Genomic DNA, 25,638 nt, shown 5'->3' with positions numbered 1-25,638 from the left:
TGGGATGATGCCCATGTCCTTGGCACATTCCTGCTGCACAGTTCCCTGTCTCCCAGCCCTTTCCTGGCTGTGGAAAGGAGGGACTGGAGCACTCTCTGCACAGGAGTTGGGAGCACAGCTTGTCCCCCACAGCATGGCCATGACAGGTGAGGTGAGGCTGCTGTTGCCCATTTGGGATGGATTATGAGCAGAAGTTTTTAAAAACACTGCTGCTGGTGCAGAATCACCCAGGCTGCCCCATCTCCAAAGCCCTGGGAGCTTTGCTGGGTGTTCAGCTGGGACAGCCCAGAGCAGCTACTGCCCAAAGCTGCTCCATCCCACTGCCTGCCATGGCCCAAGGCAGAGGGAGATCCCTGCAGGGAGGAGTCATTCCAGCCCCCGGGCACCCTACACTGGGGCAGTGCCAGGATCAGAGCAGAGATTAAGACCTCGGGAAACTCCTCTTTCCTCTGCTCGACCCCAAAATGAGGGAGGTGGGGGATGTGCCAGAGACAGCTACAGATGTGCCCAGCAAGCTCCCAGAGTCCTTACCAGACTGTCAGGGTCACAGGCGTAGGAGATGCAGCCACACGGAACTGGAATTGTTCCTCAAAGCTCCCCAGTACGGTGGCATTGAAGGAGATGTGAATCGTCCGGATCCCACCTGCTGCAATGACGCCCTCCTCGGGTGCAAACTTGAAGCAGCAGCCCACGTTTGTGGCTGAAGGGATATAGGTGAAGGGAGCATCTATAGCTCCTCGGTTCATCAGTTTCACCTGCAGCAGCAAGAAAGCGAAATGGAAATTCATGTGGAATCTTCCCTTCTTGTCAGTTATTTTCTAATGATGCAATTCCCAGCCAGAAAAGTCAGAAGATGCTTTGTGCTGCTGAAAGGCAGAAGTGAAAAAATACAACAGGACAAGTTCTGCCTTTGGGTTTTCATGCAAAGCAGCAGTAACTGCACATAACCAGAGTCACCCTGGGCTTATCCCATGGACACAGAGCAGTCCAGCTCTGGCCAGCATCACCAAGCTCATTTAGAGCTGGCCCTGAGAGCAATGTGGGGCAGCTGCATAGTCAATCACCAGAGAGCTGCCACTGCCCCACTTAGCACAGCTCCAACAGGACCATCTACTCATTCACCTTTTCCCAAATCATGAGAACAACACATTGATAACGAGGCATCACCATCAAATATAGAGACAGCACCATCTTTTGGTAAAAAAACCCAATGTGTTTTTCCTTTCCACAGGCAAGCTTTTGAAAGAGTCTGGCATGATGCAGTGCCTTATTTTCTCCCTCTTTCAGTTGCTCTCTATTTTTTTTGCAAACTTGACACTATTTTGAGAGGGAGGCAAATAGCTAGAAAGATCCTTAGCTTTATTCCCAGGAACACTTTTGTCTTTCTAGAGTCAGAGATGCACCAAAGCTGGAGTGTGGTGAGGGAGTGGTCAGCAAAGGAAAGAATCCCAAGCCCTTTGCAAGGGCCAGCAGTGAGCCAGGAGGCTGGATGGCTTTCCTGTGACTCCCAGGAATAAGCAGGAGACACTCAACTGAGAATTGTTTGCAAGGTACTGAAGCTCAACACAGCCAGTTTGTTCCAGCTGCTTCTGAACAGTCCAATGCAAAGGTGCCTTTGTGTCTGGTGCTGCCACAAAAGCCTCTGAATGTGCAGCTTTTTCACCCAGTCTGGGTTTCATATGCCAAGGGGTTGTTTTTCAGGAAGCTTCTCAGCTGATCCCCAAGGAAAGCTGCCAAAAATTGGCATTGCCAAGGGACTGGGGCTTCATGAACAGCAGACACACCTTTCTGACCCCACCAGATCTGACCACTACGTCCAGTATTCCCTGCCCACAACTGCCCATGTTGTCAGGAATTCCACAGATCCACCAGGCTTGCTGCTGCCTCAGGAGCCATCAGGATCCATCCCAACCCCTGCTGCTCACCTCATAGACGTGGGAGGTGTTGACAGAAATGTTCCCAAGTTTCAGCATTTGACGGCTGAATTCAACCACGGGTCCTTGGCCTTCCCCTCTGAGGTGCAGGGGCAGCCTGCTCCCACGGCCTGGGGAGAGATGCTCATTTCAGTACAATAATTCCCACTGTTACACTCTATTTTCCAGCCTGCCTGAATGCTAGCCCCTGACTCTGAGCTGGATAAAACCAGCTCCTGATACTGCAAGAGAAGATATGGACCCTTCTCTTCACTCAGGAGATATCCCTTGGGGCTGACTTCCAATTTCTAACCCATTCCTTGGGCTGGTTTCCAATTTTAGCCACCAGTTTGCCGAGTTTAAAACATCTCTGGTGTCCTGTAGTGACAGCCCAAGGAGTAATGGGTATCAGTGGAAAGAAGGGAAATTTAGGTGAGCTATTAGGAAGAAATTTTTTACTGTGAGGGTGGTGAGACACTGGAGCAGGCTCCCCAGGGGAGTTGTGGAGGTTCCAGCCCTGAAAGTGTTCAAAGCCAGGCTGCTTGGGGCTTGGAGCTACCTGCTCTAGTGGGAGGTGTCCCTGCCCAGGGCAGGGGTCTTGGGACTGGACGATCTTTAAGGTCCATTCCATCCCTAACATACCATGATTCTATGGTTTCCTTCCCATGCACCTAGAGGAGCTTTGGAATCCATTCAGTGAAGGCACAAAGCTCATCAAGAGTTTGGCAATTGTACCTGGCAAATTGCTGGGCAGCAATTGCCAAACTACCTGGCCCAGTAGCACAAGACTTTGTTGCCAAAATCCTCAACTTCTGACACTCAGCATTGTGTTCTATCTGCACACACTGAGAGCTGCAAGGTGCCAATTCCCACACAGGGAGAGAAGCAGGTGCTGGCCAAGGGTGGTCCCTCTACAAAGACCCTGGGCTCAGTGGGGCTCAGCCACCTCTGGTCTGGTGGTGTGTGGGCAGTGGGAGGTGATCCAGGCTCAGGGAGCACATTTCTAACTCAGCTCCTGCTGCCTGATGATGGAGCCATGCCAAATGGACCCATCCTGGAGGTCAGTGCTCTAGCGGGGCTTGGTGCTTGTTCTCTAGAGCTGTTCTGCTCTGCAGCTCTTTGACTCTGATTTTCCTTTGAAGAAATGCTGGCAAAGCCGTGCCATGAAAACTTCTCCCTGCACTGCCTGGGTTGTTCTGGGATCAGTAACCCAGACCCAGGATTCTGACCCTGGCCTTGCACAGGAGACTCCCTGGAAGCTGCAGGGGCAGTGGGATGTGCCAGCACTGCCCTGCTGCCCAGGGACTCTTCCCAGCAGTTCCAGAGAGCCCAGAGGGCTCAGGCTTGCACCATGGCTTCAGTGGGGGTGAGAGAAGCAGGGGAAAGGAGCTGTACCTGAGATGTTGCAGTAGGCCACACTTCGATACTCTCGGGCCTTTAGGGGTTTAAAGGTCACCTTGATTTGGACTGAACTGTTTGGCTCGATCTCTCCCTCCTGAAACAGAAAGAGACAGCAAAACATTTCTCTTCAAACTTCCCATTTCTCCTTTACAACCACAGTCCTGTAAGCCTTTATTTAGAGCACAACACAAGGAACAACACAAGGAGCCCAAGGAAACGCTCCAAACCCAGCTCAATACACCACTGGAAGCTCTTCATGTTCAGCTGATCAGCTCCCACTCTCCACAACATTCCCACTGCTCTGACACAAGCTGTTGGTCACATCATGCTGCTGTCAGCTGCAGAATGTAACTGCCTCTGTGCACTGGTGCACTTGACAAGAAGAGAACATGATCCCCTTCCTTGGAAATAAAAATCTTAGTTTAACCTGTTTGGAAAGAAAGCAGGGGTTGGGATTATTCTAGGGTTTACTCCAAGATGAGAAGGGATTTTGCACTGTGCAGACACCAGGCATTCATCACCTCTCACAATGCCAATCCTCAGAATCAGGGCTCTGGTTGATGGGAGAACGTGGGGGTTTGCTTGCATAAACAGAAGAGGAGAAGGAGGAAGGGGAAGGGGAAAAGGAAGAGTTCGAGAGTTAGAGTGTTAGAGTGTTAGAGTGTTAGTTAGAGGAAGAAAGTGAGGCTCTCAGCTATCACTTACCATTGGCTCAAGGGAAAAAGCATCACTGGAGAATAGCATGGGGTCTTCTTTCAGCTTCATCATCTTCTCCCGGACGCTGCTCTTCAGGATGGCGCGGCGATCTTCACAGGAACCCTTCTTCTTCGCTCTTCTTCTCTCTTCCGTCGTGTTGTCCACGCAGGCCTCTCTCGGTGATCGCAGCAGGTAACACTGCCTGCAGCCACAGGGACAGACAGAGCCAGCAGATGGCTCAATAAGCCCGATATTTGCAGAGAGAAGTGGAAGTGCAGGAGAGCAAAGCACTTGGGGAGGAGCAGCAGCAGCTCCCCAGCAAGGGCTGACCCCAAGCCATGGAGTCCCAGGTGGATCAGAGCATAACTTGTTCACTGGTACAACAGGTAGTTTTACTGCACACTTGCAAACACAGGAGAGGTTTAGAAAGCCAGCATCCCTTAAGAGAACCTCCGGCCTCAAAGCCTCTGCCAAAACTGAGGGAGAATCCAGCAGCCACCTCAGCTGGCTTTTCCTACCACTGAGATGCTCAGGGGAGGCAGATAAAGATCATGGAGCAGGACTTCCCTGGGAAGGGGAGATGAAGCTGGGTCACAGCTCTGTGGTACCAGCATCACTCTTTGTTTCTTCTGTTTGGGACCTGCCCTGTTCCCTGCTCTGCCCTCCTCAAGAGCATCCCAGAGCACTTCCAAAGGAAATGGATGAATTCAGGCACTGCATCCCTTCAATGGTATTCAAGGTTTTATATGCATGAAAACAGAGGCCCTGAGAAGGGAAGGAACTTTGTTGTGCAGGAGGGAGACAGTAAACTCCTGGAGAGACCTTTTCATGATCCAGAGCTTTTTAGGTCCCATCCCAGTGCATGGTAGTAGAATCCTGTAGTAGGATCCATCCTGACCCCCAGCACCTGCCCAGGTGCCCTGACAGAATAGTTATGAGGCCCTGGATCCAGAGGGTCAGGCAGATGACACTAAAGAAAAAATTCTGTCTGGAGAGTCTCCCCAGTTGCACTTTGTCAGACAGATGAAGAAAAGAAGAGTAGTGGTAGTGGGCAACTCCCTTCTAAGGGGAACTGAGGGCCTGTAGATCGACTGGATCCATTCCACAGGGAAGTCTGCTGCCTCCCTGGGGCCCAGGATATCACCAGGAGATTCCTTAATAACTGAATTAACTTCATCTGTCCACCCCTGTCTGGGGTCCAGTGACTGTGAAATACCAGAGTTCTCAATATTCAGTGAAACAAGGAGGGGCATCAACAAAACTTCCACTCTGGACTTCTGGAGGGCAGACTTGGGCCTGTTCAAGAGACTGATATGGAGAGTACCTTGGGATAGAGCCCTTAAAAACAAACGTGTCCAGGAAGGATGGACATATTGCAAGAAAGAATTCTTGAAGGCACAGGAACAGACTGTCTCTGTGTGCTGAAAGATGAGCTGGCAGGGAAGACAGCCAGCCTGGATGGGAAAGGAGCTTTTGAACAAACTAAGGGGAAAAAAGAGGGTGTCTCACCTTTGGAAAGAGGGGCTGGCAACTCAGGAAATGTTTAAGGATGTTGCCAGGTCATGTAGGAAGAAGATTAGAGAAGCAAAGGCCCAATTAGAAGTTGAGGAAAGCTAGTCATTGCCATCAACCTTTCCTTCCCAAAATGCCATCCCTGGTTGGGGTATAAATGGAACTGGAATGTCAAGTGCTGAGCTCCTGAAGCCCAGGGACACACACCCTGATGCCAGGGATGGTTTACTTGGCTTGAGCCATTCAAAAGCACCAACACCCTCCTGAGGCCCTACGTTAGTTTTAGTCTTGGGCCATGTATCTCACTGAAATGCATCTTTCAAACCAACCTCCTCTTCTCTTCATTCTCATCTTCCTCACTAGGAAAAGTCTTCCACTGGAACTGGGCTCTGATGTTACTCCTGTTCTCGATGAACATGGTTGTGTGGCTTGACATGGTGATGGAAGTCTTCTTCAGCTCCACGGAATACGTCCTCAACCCGATGCTGACATCTACAGCTTCTCCCTGAAGGTTTGTGTGGATCATTTCTTCACCTGGAACAAAGCAAAGGGGAGCCTTTGCTCAGCTCCGTTGCTGATGAAAGCCCAAGGAACAGAGCAAACCACAGGTCACAGAAGAAAGGGTCACAGCTTTTAGCTGTATTTGCAGTTCTATGGGTCAGCACATTTATAACATCCTGACAGCTCTGTGTGTGCAGCGTGAGGGTGTCCTGGGCACCTCCTAAAACAGCTGATTTTGGAGTGTGTTTGTGGAGATTGGGCCCCAAGGTACAGTGAGGTTTGTCAGGTGTGCTCAGGTGACCCACTCAGATCACCAGGATTTCTGCATCCAAGTCCTTCAGGTGATGCTGAGGAGCCCTGTTCAGTCCTGGCTTGTCTGGGGTTTCCCCTGGGCATCCCATGAGATTCCTGTCTCTCCTGATCCCTTGGATGCCTTGTTGCTGACAAGCAAATACACCTGGGGGCATGTGAGCAGAAAAAGGAGGCCCAGAGGAACAAGTGAGGTGAAGCCCAGAGCAGGAGGGGACCCAGGTGAGGAAACACAACCAGCCTGGCTCTGCAATATGACAAACCACTACAAAATGAACACCATGAAAATCATCATCATCATCATCATCTCCCTGTCCAAACACACAGCCACATCAGTCTTGAAATATTTGATATTGTTCTGATCTCAAAAACCAAACTGGAGCATTTCAAATTGAATAAAAAAGGGACCAAGGAAAGATCAGTAAGTACAGAGCAGCTTCTACATGAAGACCGAATGGGATTCCTCAGTCTAGAAATCAAATGGGAGATAGATGTGAGAGGTTTGCAACAGCATGAATGGCCTGGGAAATGGGGACAAGGAAAAAATTGTCTTGATTTGTCACCAAAAAGTACTTGAGGATTTGAAAATGTTATTAGACAGAAACTATATATATATGTGTAGAGGGCAACACAGTAAAAGGGTCTGTGACAAGCCAGTGGAGCAGCAGCCTATGGGACAGAGGTGTGCAAGAAATACACTGCATTGGAGAGAGTCTGATGGAGACCTCACACCTCACACACAGCACTGGCCAGAATAAAACAAAACTTCAGCCAGGCATAGCCACAAGGCAGTGGAGAATCAGGGCTCCTCCTTCCTCCACTCAGCAACTCTCAGCAAAACTCTTAGTCCTGTTAGAGGGGATCCACTTTATCAGCCCCCTAAACACCAACTGGTTCTCAGTTTTCCTTGGGGTAAAGCTGGAACAGGGGAGGCACATCTAGAGGGAATTGAGGAGGCTGGGACAACAGGGAGTGGTGGTGGAGAAGTGTCCTGTGCCCCGTGCAGTGCCCAGCACTCACCTGTGTTGTAGCACACTACCATGGACCCAAAATGGGCACCAGTGGTCAGTGGGTGAAATCCCACTGTCACCTGCACGCTGTCACCAGCACCCAGAGTTCCCATGGCCGGAACCACGGAGAAAGGACTGCAACACAAAGAGAGAGATCAGGACTCAGGGGACATCTGGGGATGATATTCCTTCTGCAGTGCAGGTCCCTTGGGCAAGCAGGGAGCAAAGAAACCACAGGCAACAGAAAAGAGACAAAACAGGATCAGAAACAGCTGCTGACCCACTTCTGAGGAAATACAGACCTCAGGAGATCCTGTGGGATAAAATGACCTCATCTCCCCCAAACCCTGCATCCAGCTCTCTGCAATGAGACCCAAGGATCCCACTGCCAGCAATCCCATCAGAGAATGGTTTGGGAAACCACTGAGAGGATTAAGAGCTGTCTGCATGCACAACTTGACACTGCCTCAGCAATTTCTCTTGTCCTGCTGCCTATCAACCTCATCTCAAGAGATGCAAATGTTAGGGCACTACCTGTCCTGTGAGATTACAGCCTAGGAATCAGACAGGGAGAAGGAACTTTTCCTTGAAGACCAAGAAATAATTACTGTTGAATTTGCAGCGTGGCTCTTTGGTTTATTTTTCCTTGAAAATATCCCGATTTAGCCTATAAAGGGCACATTTTATCAGCATTTCAATGAAAGCTGCTCTAAGAAAAGCAGCAATCAAAACTCTGCAAGAGTGTAAATGCAGATTAGAGCAATACAGAGACATGGAAACAAGACCCAAAGGGAGGATGCCATTTACAATCTGAAGGATCCAACCCCAGCTAAATGAAGCACCATTAGCAGGGCATCTCATGAGAGGAGCACTGGGCAGCCACGTGCCTGTGGCCTCCCAGAGAATGGGGCTATTTGGCTGACAGTGGGAACCATTTCAGAAGCTGCTTGTGCTCAGGAGGGTGCAAGCCAGCTCCTCACATGTTCCAGCACCCTCCAGGAAATGTGGGACAGAGAAAGCTCAAAGGCTGCATCCTGCTAAGAGCACTGAAAGCAAGAGCAGATGCCATCCATCCTGCTCACTTCCAGCCAGAGCTGCAGGGCACCCCTGATGCTCAGCTTCCTTTTGTTGCTCTTTCCCAAGCCTATTATCACCCAAAGGTGTTTTGCACAAGGACAGGGGAGCTGCCTCACCTCTGGGTGCTGATGTAGTAATGAGCCTCCAGGCTGCCAGTGTTGCGAAGCAGCAGAGTCCTCTTGGTGCTGCTCTTGACTGGACACTCCGAGAAGTTCAGCTGGTCTGGGATGTTCAGGATAGCTCGGGCAGCAATGGCCCGGATTGGCACAACTATCCTTTCTGTTTTGGTGATGCAGACAAGCTCATGGGAATAATCCTGCAGGAAAAGAAACTAGCTCAGCATAGGGCATTTAGTGCCATTCCCATGGCAGAAGAAAACAATGTCCTAGAACCCTTCAAGGGCATCTATTCTATTCTATTCTATTCTATTCTATTCTATTCTATTCTATTCTATTCTATTCTATTCTATTCTATTCTATTCTATTCTATTCTATTCTACCCCTAAATGAACACTAAGTTCTACCAATATTATTATTATTAAAGGCACCAGTGCACTTTGCAAAACATATCTCAGTGGCATTAAGCTCTCATGCCATTAGGGTCATACAGAGAACTGCCCTAGGCCACAACTTTTACTCTAAATTTTAATGATGTTAAATAATTTCCAAGTCCCTTCTAAGGAACATGGAGCTAGGGAACAACACAGGCCATTCCTCTTTAGGTTCCTGTATTCCTGCTGTTTGAGAATAGGACAAAGTGTTAAACTGACTCGAAGCAGCAAAAGGAAAGGAAGGTGAGAAAACAGCTGCACCCAAAAAGATCCTGCACCTCTGGTCTAGTGTAGAAACATCAGTTGGCTCACAACTCCCCTCTAACTTTGCCTCTCCAAGCAAGTCAGAAGAACAGTGTTAAGAGGTAGCAGGATGCTGTTGGATGTTGTTTGTTTCCCTTCCTCCCTTCCATGCCATGTGCTAAACCCTTCTGTATGAACAAACCTCCAGATCCCAGCACTGAGATCAGAGCTCCAGGGCCTCAGCACTGCTGCTCAAATCTCCCCACCAAAGCACGTTTGGCACGGAACGGGTGCCAGTTGACAGAGCAGCCACAGTGACAGGCATGAAGACAGAGCCACAGCAGTGTCACTGCCACAGGCTCTGGGCTCACAGCTCTGCCTGCAGGTTGTACCTGCCCTACACCAGCTCTTTCAGCAGGTGTCCAAGTCCCCTGCAGCTCACCAAGCTCCTGCTAAGGGCACCTAGAGCTCAGTGTGCCTGTGCCAGGCTGGGCTCACAGGCACAGCACAGCCTCTGCCCTGGCCTTGCAGCTGTACCTTGGTCACTTGTGCTGTGGGACAGCCCAGCTGCAAGGCTGGACAACAGAGGGGGCAGAAATCACCACTTTGCTCCAGCCCAGGGTGAGGCAGGGAAGCTGTTGCCAGTCAGGAAGGAGGAAAGCTCTCTGAGCTCTTCATTCCTCCAGTGTTTTCCATAATAATGAAACCCTTCCATTGTACCTAGAGATGGCCAAACATCTCTCAACAGCCCTCTGTCATTTTCATCCTGTTCCCTGTGCATCTTCCCTTGGGAATGCTCAGGAATGTGCAGGGAGGGAAGCAGGGCCTGTCAGGCCTGGCTGCAGCGCCTGGCAGCACGTGCCAAGCTGAGCCTGGCTGCAGGCTGCCTGCCCCCAGCCTGGAGCCAAGCTCACAGCATGGAATGGGCTGTCCCAGAGTGCAGGGAAAACAGTGGCTTTGGAGATAATTGTGTGTTTTGGCTCCTCCAGTCTCACCTTGCTCTCGTTGGGGGTGAATTGAATGCGCACACGGGCAGTCGCACCTCGCGGCACAGCACGGTACGCCTCGTTGGGGCACACCAGCCTGAAACAAGGTGAGCTCTGCATGGAGACCTGCACCAGCTGAACACACTGCAGGGAAGACATGAAACAATGATTTTGCCACTTGTGGAAACAGGTGGAGAGGAGACCTGTCCGTGCCCTGGTGACATCCTTCCTTGATCCCTTTTCCAGAGCACTTTCAGCTGTGGAGGTACAGGCACATCATTCACAAGGGAGAACTTGAATCCCTTCTGTCTGGCTCATTTTGGCCAGGGGCAGTAGGGCAGTGCCCGGTGGGAAGGAAGGGCCCAGCAGGTCAGCACCAGCAGGATGGAGACAGAGCACCTGCACCAAGTCATCTGCATATTCAACAAGGCCAAAAAACCTGCTGGCTTCTGCCTGCACACAGCCATGCAGTGGTGTTCCAGACAGGGGATGTGCTACCTGAAAGCAAAGCAGCACATTATCCTGGGAGAAGGAAAAAATTCCCTTCTAGCAGATCAGGTTTGGCTAGGGCAGTTCTGGGGGTACAGTCAGGCAAACAGACCAGCAAGAGAGGAGACCAAACACTGTGGCCTCACTGGGAATAAAAGCAAACCTGAAAAGGCAAAGAAGGAACACAGCAAGACAATCCCTAAAACATGGAGATGGCAAAAGAGAATTTAAATGAGCAACTAAAGCAGCAAGGAAGAATCATAAAGCCATGACAGCAATCGCTTTGCCAAAAGTGATGGAAATACAGACAGGCTGTGCCTATTGACTGTGGGCTGCAAAGGCATTTTCTGCCTGGACAAACATGACCAGTGTTGACTCACATTCCAGCATTAAAGCAATCTTGGCTCCCCAGGGGCTCTTGCTGCCTGTGCAGGTGAGCTGGGCTGCTGGGCATTCCTGCCCTCAGCCAGCAGGACAGGTTCTGCCCTCTGGGATACACAGACACAGCAAACATGCATTTTCTAGCACATAGATATCAACCCCCGAGCACCAAAATGCTCTCAAAAAGTCTAAACCAGATGATTTTGACCCTCCTGGCTCTTCCCACCAGTCCACGCTTGGCACAAGCCTCATTTGAGGAAATGTTTCCCTGACTGAAATTCAAATGGCTTCAATTTTCCTCTTTATAGTGGAACACAACTGCTGACATTTTTCAACTTTTTCCCCTCTCAACTCTCTTGGAAAACTGCAAAATAATCACAATTGCCTCAAGTGAAGGTGAAATCCTCCAGGAGCACATGGCTTTGGATGTGCTGTGGTTCTCCAAAGGGAAAGCAGAGCACCACGTTGATTTTGGAAAACCTGAGCAGAGCTGGATGAAGCTTAGCAGGAGCCTGAAGTGGCACCTAAAGGCCTCCCACTGCTTCTGCTGCATCAGTCTGACTCCAGGGCTGTTTCACAACACATTTCCTGCAGTACCAATGCCATTAGTGATAAGTGATTCCAGCAGAAAGTGGAGAAGACTTTGACTGTGAGCTGCACAAAGGGAGTCAAACAGGCTGAGAGAGGCAGAAATTCCTACCAGGAACCAAGATTAACCAAGGAGACACAGGATGTGGTATAGACCCAAGGCAAAGCATGAAAGCAGGCTAGAACTGTACAGCCCTCAACATTCCTATCAATCCAGAGCTTTCAAGAGAAAGCAAATCCTTTGGGATAGATACCATCAATGCATAGCCAAACTCAGGGAGAATTCCCAGCACAGCAAGATTTCCACCATCCTGCAGAACAAAGGTGCTGAGACATTTTCTTCTGGATGTGCTGCAGCAGGTAACTTGCTTTGCTGTACACCATGGGAATTACACCACTCCCCTCTTCCAGCACGGTGTTAAAGCTCCAGGCCCCAGCACTTACCTTGCTCTCATTTGTGAGAGACAGTTCCATTTCAGAGACTTCATGAGCCACGAAGTTCTGAAACACCAGCTCTGGTGGGGAAACACGAAACAAGCTCTGTTTCGGGAGAACTGGCAACAACTGGAGAGACAAGAGAGAGCAGGGAGAGGTTCAGCTGCTGGGAGGAATGTTCATGAAGGAGACTCTTACTCTGATCCCCAGTGAAGTACAGACTCTGGGTGAGCACGTCTGCCCAGGCCACACTGGGGAAACAGTAGCTCAGCCACCTCTGCTCTGAGCTGCTCAAGAGCTGCTGGGCCACACAGAGCAGGGTATAAAAGAAGCCATATAAAAGGATATAGAGGGTATAAAAGAAGCCATATAAAAGGGCATAAAGGGTATAAAAAAAGCCATTTTGGTGGAGGGTGTGTGTGTGCTCAGCTCTCAGGCAGGGAGATACCCAGCTCAGCTGAATTGTCACTAATGAACAGTTTTCTTTTGCTTCAACAACTTTGTCCCCTTTAATTGTATTTAAAAGTTAGTGTGTTCCTAACAGAGGTAAAGGCAAAAATAAAATAACACAGAAAATAGGAAAAAGACAAATGAGGTGAATACTGAATGAGGATAAGGGTCAGTTCTTTTCTCAGTAACTTGGGTAAGAGTAGAGTTAGTATCTCCTTTTTCCATGAGCTTTAAATGGGTGCTTTCTTGTAGTCTATTATTGCTATCTTATTTGATACCATTCTAGAGGCATGTCTGAAATGACACAACAGCAGCAAATGCTTCTGGAGCAGAGACACTGCTTTGAGAAAACTCTCCCCTGTTGTCTGCCTTCTCCAGCCAAACTGCTGTCACTCCAGACACACCAGCAGCTCTCCTGTGGGACTGCACTGCTGAAGGGAGTGGCTGCAGCTCACTGTCCCTTAGTTGTGCCCTTCTTTGAGCTGTTCCTGACCTCCCTCTCCAGGGCAATCCTTCACCACTTTGTTACTGTCTCTTGCTGCCCATTTCCTGCTCAACACCCACCTCGGCCACCTACCACATCTGGATTGTGCAATATACCCAGCCAGTCCTGCAGGAAAAGCAGCTTTAAACACACCTCTAAGTAGGCACTGATCCAGAGAAAGCACATCCATTCCCCCCTGACCAGGGCGAGTCCCCTGTGCACCTGGCAGCCTGCAGAATCTCTCAGGCTCCCAACACATTGTTCCAACCCAAAGCATTCATGCAATTACTTTTGTTAAATCTGCAGTAATTCCTGCAGGTCCTTGGCCTTCAAAGGCCAGCACTGCCACTGTGGAGGGAATCCTATGACCCCAAGCATTTGATGGTGACCACAGCAAAGCAAGAGGTGGCTCTTTCAGCAGGAAAATGGAAAATGGCAAATTTGTGCCTTTGTGTCCCCAGCCTTCCCCCCATTGTTTCAGCAATGGCAGCTCCACTCCAGCAAACCCCAGCAGTTTCAGCAGAAGTTATTTGTGTTGGCTTGGTGCAGATCAGGACTCCAAGTCCACCACTACCAGCAGTTTGCAATGACAACAGCACCTGGACACTGAGGTATTTTGCTGGAGGTGAGCCTGTCACAAGCACACACCCTCTTCAAACTTTGCATCAGACAGAAAGGAAAAGAGCAGGAAAAGGCTACCTTCTGACCAGTCTCACTCGTGGGTAGAAATGGACCAATTCTGGGCAGACTACTCTCCCCAGCACTGGCCTCGTTCCTGTTGAGCTTCTCTCTCGGGAATCTAGAGGGAAGCAGCTGAAAGGCAAAAAAAACCCAGCAAAAGCATCAGAGATGTGCTTGTTCAGAAAGGCTTTTCTTGAACAAGTGGCACTGGTGACTAATTGGTGATCACATCATCTAGGACAGTCCTGGAAGCTCTCTAAGTTACTTGTTGAAATACTTAGCATCAATAAATTAATAATAGAGCAGAATACACATACTTCAACCACATGGCTGTGTCCCTCAGCTTCCCCATGATTTGATGGGACACGTTTAGGGATTTCTGCTCTCTGGGCATTTGTTTCCTCTTTAGTTTCACTGGATTGAGGCAGTGATCTTTTCAGAGAGTGGGGAGGAGCTGTCAGAACTTCCTAATTCCATCCCTGCACAACACTCAAAGCTCACAGCGAGGAGATAGCGCTGCTGGGTGAGTCCAGGAGATGCAAGAAAGCAAAGTGGTACCAAGAGTGAGGTGCACAGGAAAGTGTCCAGGTTTTAGTTCTCTCTGTTAATTAGCATTTGCTTCCCCTGTCTGGGCTCCCACAGCCCTCCACAGAAGAAAACAGAGGGATCTCCTTGACAGAGCCTCAGCAGCAGGGCATCTTCAGTCAAGTGAGCTCCAGACAGCCAAGGGACCTTTGTGGCCCTGACTCCAGTGCTGTGTGCAGGGCTGGATCTGTGCCCCACGCAGGAGATGAGAGAGAACAGCTGCTCTGGAACCTCTGCTGCTGGCACCAGCCCTGTCTCTCCAGGCTTTGGGCAGAGCTGGAGCTGCCCAGGTGCTCAAGGGCAGGTTTGTGAGAGCAGCACAGGGGAGTGCCCAGCCTGACAGAAGGAATTGCTGTGACAAAGGGCAGGGAGAGAAGCGCCTGCTCAGGGCTCCAGCTGGACATTGGTTTCACCTGGCCCCGGTGGCACAGCCAGGGAAGACACTGGAGTGTCCCTGGAGCAACACACGGTGTTCCCAAGTGCACCAGGACAGCCCCCAGCAACAGGAGCACGGCACAGAGAGCTGGGGAGGGCTCTGCAGCCTCACAGTGCTGCTGGACAACAGCAGGGGCAGGGAGAGGAGGGACACCAGGGCCATTTCCAGCCTTAACACAGCCCCAGAGGCTACTTACACTGAAAGACTTCAGTCTTGCCCTGAGCAAAAGCTCAGGAGGTGTCGTTGTCTTTTCTGGAAATCCAGAAGGCATCTTGAAAGGAGGAAGTCGCAGAAGATCAACAATGCCTCAAGAAAACTGCAAGGAGCAAGAATGGAACTCTGAAAATCCAGAATCCAATTCACAGCAGACTCAAGAGATATACTGGTGCTAAAAAATTTATAGTATTTAAAAGTAGCCAAGTGCTTGTTTGGTGTGAGTAGCCAGGATTGTTAGGCCTCTAGTTGAACTACATGGCTATGTTGTGCAATTCAAAAATGAATCACACTGAAACCTGGAGCTAAAATACTGAATACCATTAATAATAGTTAGAACAGACTGTAAAAGCTGTAGCTTTAATATTATTAGATTCAATATACTATTATTACTACTACTACTATTATTATTATTATTATTATTTTAAATATTGATATTATTTAAAAATAGCTAGAATGGACCTCTTTTTCTTTAGGCTAAACACCCCTTGCTCTCTCAGCTGCTCCTCACAGGATGTGTGAGAGACTGGAATGTTATGGCTCATGGCTTAAATCTTGTTCTAAAGGATTTTTTGCCCTGTGCCCACCAAAGCCCACCCTTCCCTGAAAATGCCTGCTGACTGGAACTTTGGACTGTGAGTTAAGCCACCTAAGGGAACTTGAGAGAAAATAAAGGTGGCACTATTGTCCTATCATCTCAGGTCTGGGCAGAAGTAATCAACACTGAGGGAGAAAAATGCATCCACACCAAAGCCAAAGGCAGCAGCTGTCCTGAGAATCAGCTCTGTCTGGCTTCAGGGTGGGGAAGTCACAGGCACAGACTCATCTGCTGAGGCCAGGTTTGCGCACAAACCTCCCATCAACAGAGGGGCAAGGAGGAAATTTTGTGGCTGTGCCACATCCCCAATGTAAGAGGCAGTGGACACCCATCCTCCCTCCCACAAACTGGCTCAGCTCTAAAACCTCCCCCCACAAGAAGGCCACATCCAGGGGACATTGCCATGAGGAGCAGCTGAGGGGGTGTCACAACCCAGCCAAGACCTGCAGCGAGCCCCCAGAGCCGTGCCTGAGGCCTTGGACCAGATGAGTGCAGGGGATGCAAAGGAACACAACAGATCTGAAAACCCACAACCCAATTCATGGCAGAGCTGTGACAAAACCCAAAAGTACAACTTTAGTCAATCTTTAACTTTTTTAAATTTTAAACAAAATTCGGGACTCCCTGTGAGACCAAAGCACCGCGAATTGGGGACTCCCTGGCAGAAAGCAAAGCACCGCGAACTCGGGACTCGCTGTGAGAGCAAAGCAGCAGGAATTGCCCCGCACAGCCCCATTCCCTGTGAACAATTCCCCTGGCGAATGGCCCAGTGGAGCCGTGTGCCCGTGGCCAGGCTGCGCACACCCACCGAGGATCGCGGTCTCCACGCAACTGAAGCTGGAACAGCAGCGCCGCGGGCGCTGCGGCCGCGGTTCCCAGGTAACCCCGAGCCCTGCCCGTGCCCCTGGCTTCCATCTCGGCCTCCGCTCGGGGCCTGTTCCGCCCTCCGAGCTCCCTCGGGCCCCGCCGGGAGCCGAAGGAATCCGCTGCGGGGCCCGCAACGAGCCGGGCACGTTTCTCGCTATGGCCACAGCCCCGCACCCAGCTCCTGCTGCTGCTGCTGCTTCCAGCAGGAAAAATCCCAGCGTCTCCAGAGCTCGTGTTCAGCGCGCAGCACACGGGCAATGAGCGAGCTGCAGCTCCTGCCACTAACGGGGAGCTTCTCCTGCTGCTCCGGGACACGCAAGTAGCAAAAGGAATTTCCCGATGGGATGCTTTATATCCCCTAATCAGCAGCCAGAAATCAGTGCTCCAGAAGACTGAGATTATCACATCCTGTATTTCTCTTTGGCGTTCTCTTTCAAAATACAGATGTGCTAAAAGAAAAAAAAAAGAAAAAATAAAAAGTACAATATTTATCAATCTCTATCTTGGAATGAAGTGTAAGACTGATTTTCAGCTGTATTCCCAGCACTGTACTAAAAACACACTACAACCGTAATAGTTGGAAGTTTCCTACTTGCAGTAAACTCCAGCTCTTAGTATTCTTTGCAAGTTTATTTGTAATATATAGGTTTATATATTCTAAAGAACTTAGGTTTATTAAATTACTGCATGCTCCTCAATGCTGCTGAGCAGTAGCACAGACTGTTTGTGTCTTCAGCAGGACTGCTTTGTCTTAGGAAAAAGGCTTTGAAGTAAAAAACTTTCTGAGTTAAACAGAATAAAGGAAGTACTTTGGAAAACAAAGGAGGTAAAAATGATCAACCCTATCAGTTTATGATGTTTCCATGGCTACTACTCTGTGCAGCCTGAAGAAGCTGTAATGGAATAAGGGAAGATTTCTTACAGACATGTAAGATATAAGACATGTTATCCCTAAGTGTATGGAAAACCTTCACCCAGAGTCCCTGCAGGGCTGCTTTAAAGACCTGGTGGCTGAAGAGCAACACAGGGTTGAACTAAGTCAGACAAATATCCAATTAAAGTCAAATTACAAGTTATTTTCAGATGGGGTCACAGATTGTGTGCTGCTCACCATCCTGGGGGTTCAGAATGTTCTGCAGCACAGCTGAGCCATGAGACTTGTGGAGAAGAATTATAAAAAGGTGAAGCACAAACATTTCTCATGCACCTACACTGCATTACCAACTTAGCACCTTAAAAATGGTTTTGCTCCTTTATTGGAAGTTTCTAGCTGGAGTTGAAGGTTTTTTAATTGCTGAGAAGCTCTGAGTAGAAGCAAATCTTCTTGCTGGGTACCTGATACTTGGCAGTGGAGGAATGTGCATGTACTTACATTTAGATCTCTGAAGTATTCATTGTAGTCAAGAGCATATCCAACCACAGATTTATCTGGGATTTCAAAGCCTCTATCTGTAAGAAAATACAGTTCTTTTTATACTTCAGTGGTGGAAATAGCTTTTAAATGCAGAGCTTGTATTCAACACACACTTGAGCTAAGGGTAATAGGCATCATCTCTTTCAGGGTGCTCCCTTAAGAATCTGAGCTATAAATTGATGAGAGAGGTTAGAATCTAAACCATTCCCATCAGTCAGCAATATAATTAAGGTGTTAAGAGAGTTATGTTTATTAACAAAATAATTGTTTAAAACCTGGTTATGAGTTAGTCCTGGGAGAAGAGACAAGGAATGAGATTTTACTTGAGTGAAAGTAGATGAACCGTGATTCAGTAGGACTTTTCAGTTTGGAAACAAGGCAAGTTTAATAATGCAGAGTCAAAACAAATGCCCTCCAGGGCCAAAGCAAAGCAACACACAGTTAAGGTTTGATTCATTTCTGCTATCTAAATAGTTAAATTTATATATCAAATAGCTAAACCTGCACTGAGGCCAGCCAGGGGAAAAACAGAAGGTGGTCATGAGGCCTCAGGATGCCATAGCTGGACATTAGTTCACAAGTTTTTATGTAGTTTCTCCCCATTTCTCTTGGCCTTCTTGAAACTTCTGTGCAGTTGTCAGATGTGCTGCCTGAAGGGAAATTGTAAGACTGTGTTTTGGAAAATACTAGAAAAACATGGTACTTACAGTCTGGTCTGTAACCTGGACTCTGACATGTCCTTTTGACGAGCAGGCTGTAAGGCAGAGCAGAGAAGATTGGTTTTTAAAATATGTCTAAGCTGTAGACTTCCCTTCTGCCACACCTCCCCATAAGCTTCTAAAATCATGCAATTAAATCAAGACAGTGAGATTATTTCACAGAAAGAAGTGGTGTTCAGCCTTGTCGTGGAGGGAGAAGCAAAGGCTCTGATCTAGGTTCATTCTTTATGTCCAAGTGGCTCTGGTTTGTATTCAGTTCCCTCCAATCCTGTGTCTCAGGTCATTGCCCTTCCACGTAGCAATGCCTCAGGACACTGGAATAGCACAGAGGGGGAAGCATGTCCAAGTGGCTGGGAATGATTTTAGTGGGGAGGGAGGGAGAAAAGGACATTTCTTCTGCAAAATCTTATCTATTCTTGGTTTGCCTGTGCACTTCAGAAGAAACTGAGAACCTCCTGGACAGTCCCTAGAAGGCCTGTCTGAATAACTGGTGCATAAAGCAACTGTTCTTATAAAGCATTGTGATTACTTGACAGACATAGGGATAGTCCACAAAATTTCATTTTAGAGACCTACTATAAGCAGATCTAGAATGCTGCTTGAAGTCATCTTCCAAGTGCTGACAGACTCTCAGATTCTGGAAACTTCTAGAGTTGAGGATAGTAAGGGATATTCTGAGTGTTGTCATTCCAGCATTGAGGCAACTGAGGCAACGTTAGAAAACTTATGGAAAGACATCAATTTCCTTCAGACATAAAGTAAGAAACAGGGAATCCATCAGACTTCATGGACTGCACAGAAAGAGCCATAAAACCTTTCTTTATTAATTTGAGCAGTGAGGATGGTAGTGCACAGGTAAATTTCCCAGTTCAAGAAACACTTAATTTTCCAGCAGCTGGGTAAGGATTGCTTCCTGCATTTGCTTTCTTCCCCCCAAACTTCAAGCCAAACAAGCACTTGTCAGCATACAATGACGATTCACCCAAATGATTTGAATGTGTTAGTTAGCAGCTGTATCCTTGTACCTTACAACTTTCACCATCCTTGGTTTCTTGTCTTTTATTTTTGAAAGCAGTGCTTTCATTGTTCTACCAGTCTCAATAATGTCCTGAAAGTGATAAAAAAAAAAAAATATCCTTCAAGTTTGAAAGGAAAATCAGACTGTCAGTGGATTAAATTAGAGCATACCAACCTGGCAGCCCAGTAACTTCATTAATTATTATTTTATATGTAATATGTATTCATTTGAAAAGAAGGGAGAAAAGAATCTGTGTCATTCCACCCCTCCTTCAGTCATTACTTACCTCTACTACTAACACATTCTGGAAGAGATTACATAGGGAAAGAAGGGAAAGAAAAAAAAATACTTAAATGGCAATTTTCAGCAAACCATACAGCCAAGAAAAGCACACTAAAACCCTCAGTTACAAGGAAATTGCCTTGATTTTCAAAGGAGATTGTCACTTGAACTACTGACTGACTTTGATGCTTACTGAAGAGTCTTTTTGTAAGTATTTATGAAAGCTTAAAATATGGTGATAAAGGCACCTGTGTCAGGTCTATATCTTGCTCTGTGTACAGCACTGTATTCTAGAGGCACTGAATGAATCAGTTGAGTGTGGTTCATTTCTGGGGGTTCTGGAATAAAATGGGGAATGGGACCTTTGGGAGCACTCATTGCTGATCACTTCAAGTTTCCACTGAGATCAGTGGGAATTATTCACTGTTTCAAAGCCCAGCATTTTAAATCAGTGTTAAGAGGCTGGAAGTATGCAGTATCAAAATCTTTAATAAAGATGGATTTCCTGGAAAATACACAGGAACAGTTGTTTTCCTTTAAAAGCTGAAGATGCCAATTCATACCTTCCCACTTAGTGTAGACAGCTCCTCTCCAATAAAACTGATTTTTTCTGCAGGTGACTCATTCTAGAAGGAGAAAGAAGAGATGGAAGTCACATAAAGCATGCCCCAAAGTGTTGTCCTGTATTTGTTTGAAAGGTGAGCTGCTCTTGCTTCTTGCAAGAGGAAGGAGTTTGAGATCTGCCCCTGGCTCTGTCATGTTGAGTGTTCTGCTATGTTTCTTCCAGTGAATATATAATATCCACCCTTTGGGGCAGACCAGTAAATCAGTTCCTTTTTAGTATGTAATTTGAAGAGAATGTACACATAAACTCAATTTTTGTGGGGTTCTCACACAAACCATCAGTATTTAGAATGCCAGTCTATGGAGAGAGTCAATTTTCCAAAGAAAAGAAAGTTACTCACACAGTAGCTTTTTATTCTGACAAAATCCACGGTAACGGGCACAGATTTATCACCATTTTGATTCAGTGCTTTTATATGGTCCAGCAAATCAGCAAAGAATTTATAGCCTCCTTTAAGGACACAGAGTGCAACAATGGGATGACTTCCCATGTCTTGCATGATATCTCGAGCCAAACGCTCTGTCCTGGGAGAAAGAAGGAAAAAAAAGTCAATTCTGGAAAGTGTTCTGTGTATCAGAGCTGTTTGTGCATCTATTAAGCAATGTTCAGGTAAAAACTCTGATCTTGCTGTTAGGTTTTTATAACTAGCAAATTGTAAGCACAGCAAGTCGTAGGAAAATAAATTACGTATTTGCACAGCATAAGCAGATTTAACCCATAAACACAAATATTGCAGGATAGCTGGGCTTGAAGATAGTTGATGGAACATGGAAGCTTGACTGGGCTTGCAGAGGAATCCTCTCCATGAACCCCCTCTTATACCAGACTTTAGGACAGAAGTGTTTGGGCTGCAGGGTTTCCCCGTTTCTCATGGGCTGCACAGGGCAGGACCTCAGGCTTTTTTCATTTGGAGGGACAAAAATTGGCATCACTGTCCCTATTCTTTTCTGTTTACCCTCATACCTGTCCAGGATGAGTCCATGAGGAATGAAGACTCTTTCTAAATCCTCTTCATAATGCTTAGGAATGCAAAACAGATTTTTGTTGTAGCCACTTTCCTCATCTCTTATCTGCAAGGAAAAGGGAAATACATCTAAAACTAGCAACAAAGTCATTCAAGAAAAAGCTTCCAGTCTGTGACAGTGTGAGGAAAAAATTCCTCCCCTCCAATAATGTGTCAAAATAAAAATATTTCTGAGAGTTTTTGATCTTTCTGCTAGAACAATTCACAATCTGATAACTGGAGCTGGTGGCTGAGTTGTGAATGGAGTTGTGAATGCATAACAAGTACTTTGCCCCACTCATTATGAAATCAATTCTTGGCTATCATCAACTCATTAAAAAAGCCACCCAAAATAATAACAACCTTCCCTCTTGTTCCATTTGCCCTTCTGCAGAGCTCAGTAGCTTGCTCGTGTGGTAGACAAGCAAAAATTAAAATGTAAGGCAAGGAGATTGGGATTCCAGGTCAGCATGTCACTTTGGGGTGCTGCTCTACTTTGACCATCGTTCTCCACTGTGTAAAAGAGAAAGCTTTGCCTGCCAAGCATGATTTCACAGCTGAGCCTTTGACATTCCAGCCATTAACTCTCTCAGAGGACAGGGGAGATGGCTCACCCAAAAGGAGAAGCTTTGGGATGGCAGTGAGAAGAGGGGAAGCTGCAGAGGGTGCCCATAGCTCAGGTTTGTTCGTGCCTCGTTGATCGTGGAGAGACGCTGGCAGTGACACTGGCATGGGCTGTGCCTTGGGCTGTGCCACAGCACTGAGAGCAGCTTCAGTGAGTGCAGAGCTGCTCATGCTTTGGTGTTTGGTCAGCCCAGCTGGGCAGCTCAAAACTGGCCCATTTCTGCCTCTGGGAGGCTGCTCGTGCTGGGAATGAGATTCTGACTGAATTAGAAGCATTGGTCAAAGACAATGATTATTTGAGACTACTGGAACACATAAACACCATCTCTGTATCATTTGAAGTATCAAAAAAAAGCACCTTTAAGGATAGTCACTGACACCAGTATAAAAGTGCTGTTTGTGTTGTTCTGTTTGGGTTTGTTTTGTCTCCAAGATTCCCATGTCTATTGCATTCTACTTAACTGCAGCTTAAATGCAGTGATAATTCTCTCTGCAATTTGAGCAGCTTCTTTTGCCTAATCATGATCCTGACTGTGGTATTTAATGGACTTCAGCTTTACAATCTGCTGTTGCATTTCTAAATGCACAGCATTTCTTCTGCACAGCAAGGGGAAGGTCAGCTTTCTTACCAAAACTGAGCTTCCTGCTGCACTTGATGAGTGACACTGCAACTGCTTCAGCTCAGGTGAGGGATAAGCTTTGTCTGTGCGCATGTAACCGTGGAATAAAGGTAATCTTGAGGCACACAGATGTAAACAGTCATTACTGCTTAGAGCTAGTCTAGCAGTGCAGCTTTGTAGCTGTTACTTGGTTTAACAACTCTGCTCACTGAGAATCTTGGGTACAAACAATATCTGCTGCAATATCCTCTGTCTGAAGCATTTCTTAAAGCCTAATGGAAGGTTCAAAACCAGAACTTGAAGGACTGCATCAGTTTGAGCACCACAGCAACCTGCCTTACAGGCTCATTAAAGCCTTTGCTTTGTGGCATATTGCTGAATACTACAGTGACAGCCCATAATACTAAAGAAATCTACTAAACTATCATACAAAATCATTACATTTTTAACTCATGAGTTTACAACTTGAGGAATTAATTGTTTCATTTAGTTTCAGTATCATCTGTTGTTCAATTACTGATGTCGATTTCTGAGTTTCAGAAAAAACAACAAAATGAACTACAGCAATTTTGTACAGTAGAGGAATTCATAAGTATTGTTTCATCAGCACAGAATGAAAGAATATGAATATAGCTATGTTAAAGTCAAATAATGTCATGCATTTGTAGAAAAGTGAGTCTATCAAGATGCCTCTGCTCTGAAAGCCATCTTTTCTGCCAAGTAAATAGAAGAAACACAGTCAGTATTTCTAATGTTCTGCTATTTTTGCTAAAGCTGACCTTTCCCCCCCTTCAGCCAAAGCCCCCTCCAGGCAAATAACCAAACACAAGGACATTTTGCTTTCTTACCTGCAGTCCATGAGCCATAATTCCCTCTTTGAGCTGTGCTCCTGCAGAATGAGTTGGTGTTACTACCACAGTTTGGCTTGCTCTGTTTTAATCTTCCAGTCAGATCATGACTTGCTTCTCAAAGGTAAAAATTGTCATCTTTCCTGCAGGAAGTATTACTTCCTTCTGCTAATGCAATGACATCACAATCCCAGGTTCTTACCTAATCAGATTAACTAGAAATAAAATGGGTTGGAGCCCTGGTGTAACCAATGAGAGTAAAGATGTGGGGAATGAGGGAGATGCAAAAGGGAAGCTTGTGAGTCAAATTAAAGGGAAGGACTAGGCAGAATAGTGGGGTTTTTAACTGCAAACACACATCAGATCAATCAAACCTACAGAGGCTGTAGCAGGTGGTGAATCAGTGGTGTATGTGTACAAGGCTGCCCCAAGGATTTTCTGAATCCCCAGATTTATTCGGTCAAGCACTAGGGGAAGTACTACAACTTTTCTCAACCACACCTGAAATAAAACTTCTCCAGTATGTGGATAATTTACTTCTCTCAGGAGAAGATGAAAAGAAGGCTCAGGAATCCACCATAGCATTATTAAATTTTCTGGGAAACCAAGGACTGAGGGTATCAAAGGGGAAACTTCAATTTGTAGGATGTGAGGTAAAATACTTAGGACATATAATTTCTCAAGGGAACCAGAGACTGAATCCTGAAAGAATTAAGGGGATAGTCTCACTCCTGCAAGCGAAAACCAAGAGAGAGATTAGCAGACTTTTAGACTTGTTGGGATATTGTAGGCTGTGGGTCAAAGGGTACACTCAGGCCCTCAAGCTCTCGTATGAAAAGCTAGTAGAAGGTGAGATTGGGAGGGGAAAAGATGAGCAGAAGTTTGAAGATTTAAAACAGAAATTAGTCAGTGCACTGGCATTGAGCCTTCCTGCCTTAGACAAACCTTTCTATCTGCTTGTGGCTGTAGAAAACAGGGAGTGTTAGCACAGGACTGGGGAGGCTCCAGGAAACCAGTGGCCTGTCTGTGAGAAATGGAATTACAGAGGATTCTCAAAGTCTGACTGAAAGCTCACATAGTCTCAAACATCTGTTTGCAAACTCAGAGATAAGGTCTGCTGACTGAGCTATGCCATGGAATAGAGAAGGTGTTCTTGAGAGAGACTGAACTGGAAACAAGTTTCAAACCATGGCCTTGCAAACAAACCAGGTATTTTGGAGAATCAGAACTGGGAAAGATGCATTACTGCAACACTCTTGGAATTTTTACTTCTCTTTTTGCTGCCTAAGTCAGTTCTTGATGACAAATAAGCAACTTTCTATGCAGAAAACAAACATCTCTTGGAGTACACAGAATTACAAAGCTGCCACAGTTAAAATCACTTGGGGAAGCAGCAGAACACAGAGATGGACAGAACCATTTGGAAAGAAATATCTGCAAGCTTACTCATGTGTCTGCAGTTCTGCAGCACAAAAGTAGCAGCTTTGATGAGTTTCTCGTCCTGAGATTCTGTCAATACCTGAATCATAAGTGGCAGACCATTGTTCTGAAGCAGCTCACACTGGTTTTCTTCTAGAACAAGACATGGTAAAGGAGAATAGGTTGGTTTTAACCCCACACACCTTAACCTTACATTCATTTTAGGAGCCAATACTGGCAACTTTCTCTAAGTTTCTGTAGAAAAAGAGATTTTCATTAGAGACTCGAGCCTGCTGCATTGACAGCAGGAGAGCTTTACATCACACAGGATGATTTGACCAGAACTCAGATTTCTGTAAGAAAACAAAAGGATGACTGAGACAAATTACAGGACGGAGGTCCAAGCTCATTTAATTGTGGCCTAAAACATTGAAATAATGACTCCTGTATTTCTTTTCTTCCATTACCAGCTCCTGGAGTAGATAAGCTACATTTCTCTGAGGTCTGAGATGCAGAAATATCAAAATCTCCAGGTTTATAATTAGCATAATAAAATTAGTACTTTAATCCTGGTCTATCCAATCTGTTCCTCCTAATTTATTAGGTAGTTAGATAAATTTTTATTGTGATCTCATTTGCATATGTATTCATATAACTGATA

The 25,638-nt window shown here is 46.7% G+C and overlaps 2 protein-coding genes across 3 annotated transcripts in view; both read right to left on the bottom strand.

Annotated features, from left to right (window-relative positions):
- Positions 1-16,453, bottom strand: part of LOC131590681 (hydrocephalus-inducing protein-like) — a 64,459-nt gene extending 48,006 nt beyond the window's left edge. The window contains exons 1-11 of the mRNA XM_058860944.1: positions 16,347-16,453; positions 13,725-13,824; positions 12,101-12,220; positions 10,208-10,342; positions 8,536-8,735; positions 7,353-7,477; positions 5,852-6,056; positions 4,020-4,212; positions 3,309-3,408; positions 1,926-2,044; positions 532-755 (exon numbers count right to left, since the gene is read on the bottom strand). Coding sequence (XP_058716927.1) covers positions 532-755; positions 1,926-2,044; positions 3,309-3,408; positions 4,020-4,212; positions 5,852-6,056; positions 7,353-7,477; positions 8,536-8,735; positions 10,208-10,342; positions 12,101-12,220; positions 13,725-13,824; positions 16,347-16,453 — 1,628 coding nt within the window. The remainder of the gene's footprint in view (positions 1-531; positions 756-1,925; positions 2,045-3,308; positions 3,409-4,019; positions 4,213-5,851; positions 6,057-7,352; positions 7,478-8,535; positions 8,736-10,207; positions 10,343-12,100; positions 12,221-13,724; positions 13,825-16,346) is intronic.
- Positions 16,454-16,806: 353 nt separating this feature from the next.
- Positions 16,807-23,576, bottom strand: LOC131590706 (hypoxanthine-guanine phosphoribosyltransferase-like). Of its 2 annotated transcripts, none has more exons than XM_058860973.1 (9): positions 23,559-23,576; positions 21,427-21,533; positions 20,804-20,987; positions 20,402-20,464; positions 19,843-19,860; positions 19,564-19,646; positions 18,527-18,573; positions 17,778-17,854; positions 16,807-16,854 (listed from the first exon to the last, which is right to left on the bottom strand). In XM_058860973.1, the coding sequence occupies exons 1-9, from the start codon at positions 23,574-23,576 to the stop codon at positions 16,807-16,809; spliced, it is 645 nt and encodes a 214-aa protein (XP_058716956.1). The 2 variants fall into 2 exon arrangements, with proteins under 2 accessions (XP_058716956.1, XP_058716955.1); XM_058860972.1 differs by lacking the exon at positions 23,559-23,576 and adding an exon at positions 21,912-21,938.
- Positions 23,577-25,638: the final 2,062 nt, after the last annotated feature.

The sequence above is a fragment of the Poecile atricapillus genome, chromosome 34, assembly GCF_030490865.1.
Source record: "Poecile atricapillus isolate bPoeAtr1 chromosome 34, bPoeAtr1.hap1, whole genome shotgun sequence".
NCBI lineage: Eukaryota > Metazoa > Chordata > Aves > Passeriformes > Paridae > Poecile > Poecile atricapillus.
The sequence above is the reverse complement of the archived record's forward strand: the minus strand, read 5'-3'. Positions and strand labels throughout refer to the sequence as shown.

Coding starts and splice junctions, on each gene's coding strand:
- LOC131590706 (XM_058860972.1), bottom strand. CDS start 21,938: ATGCTGACCTGGAATCCCAATCTCCTT. Junction 21,534..21,911: donor CCTGGAATCCCAATCTCCTT/GCCTTACATTTT, acceptor TTTTCCTTGCAG/ATAAGAGATGAGGAAAGTGG. Junction 16,855..17,777: donor AATACTTCAGAGATCTAAAT/GTAAGTACATGC, acceptor TTTTTCTTTTAG/CACATCTGTATTTTGAAAGA.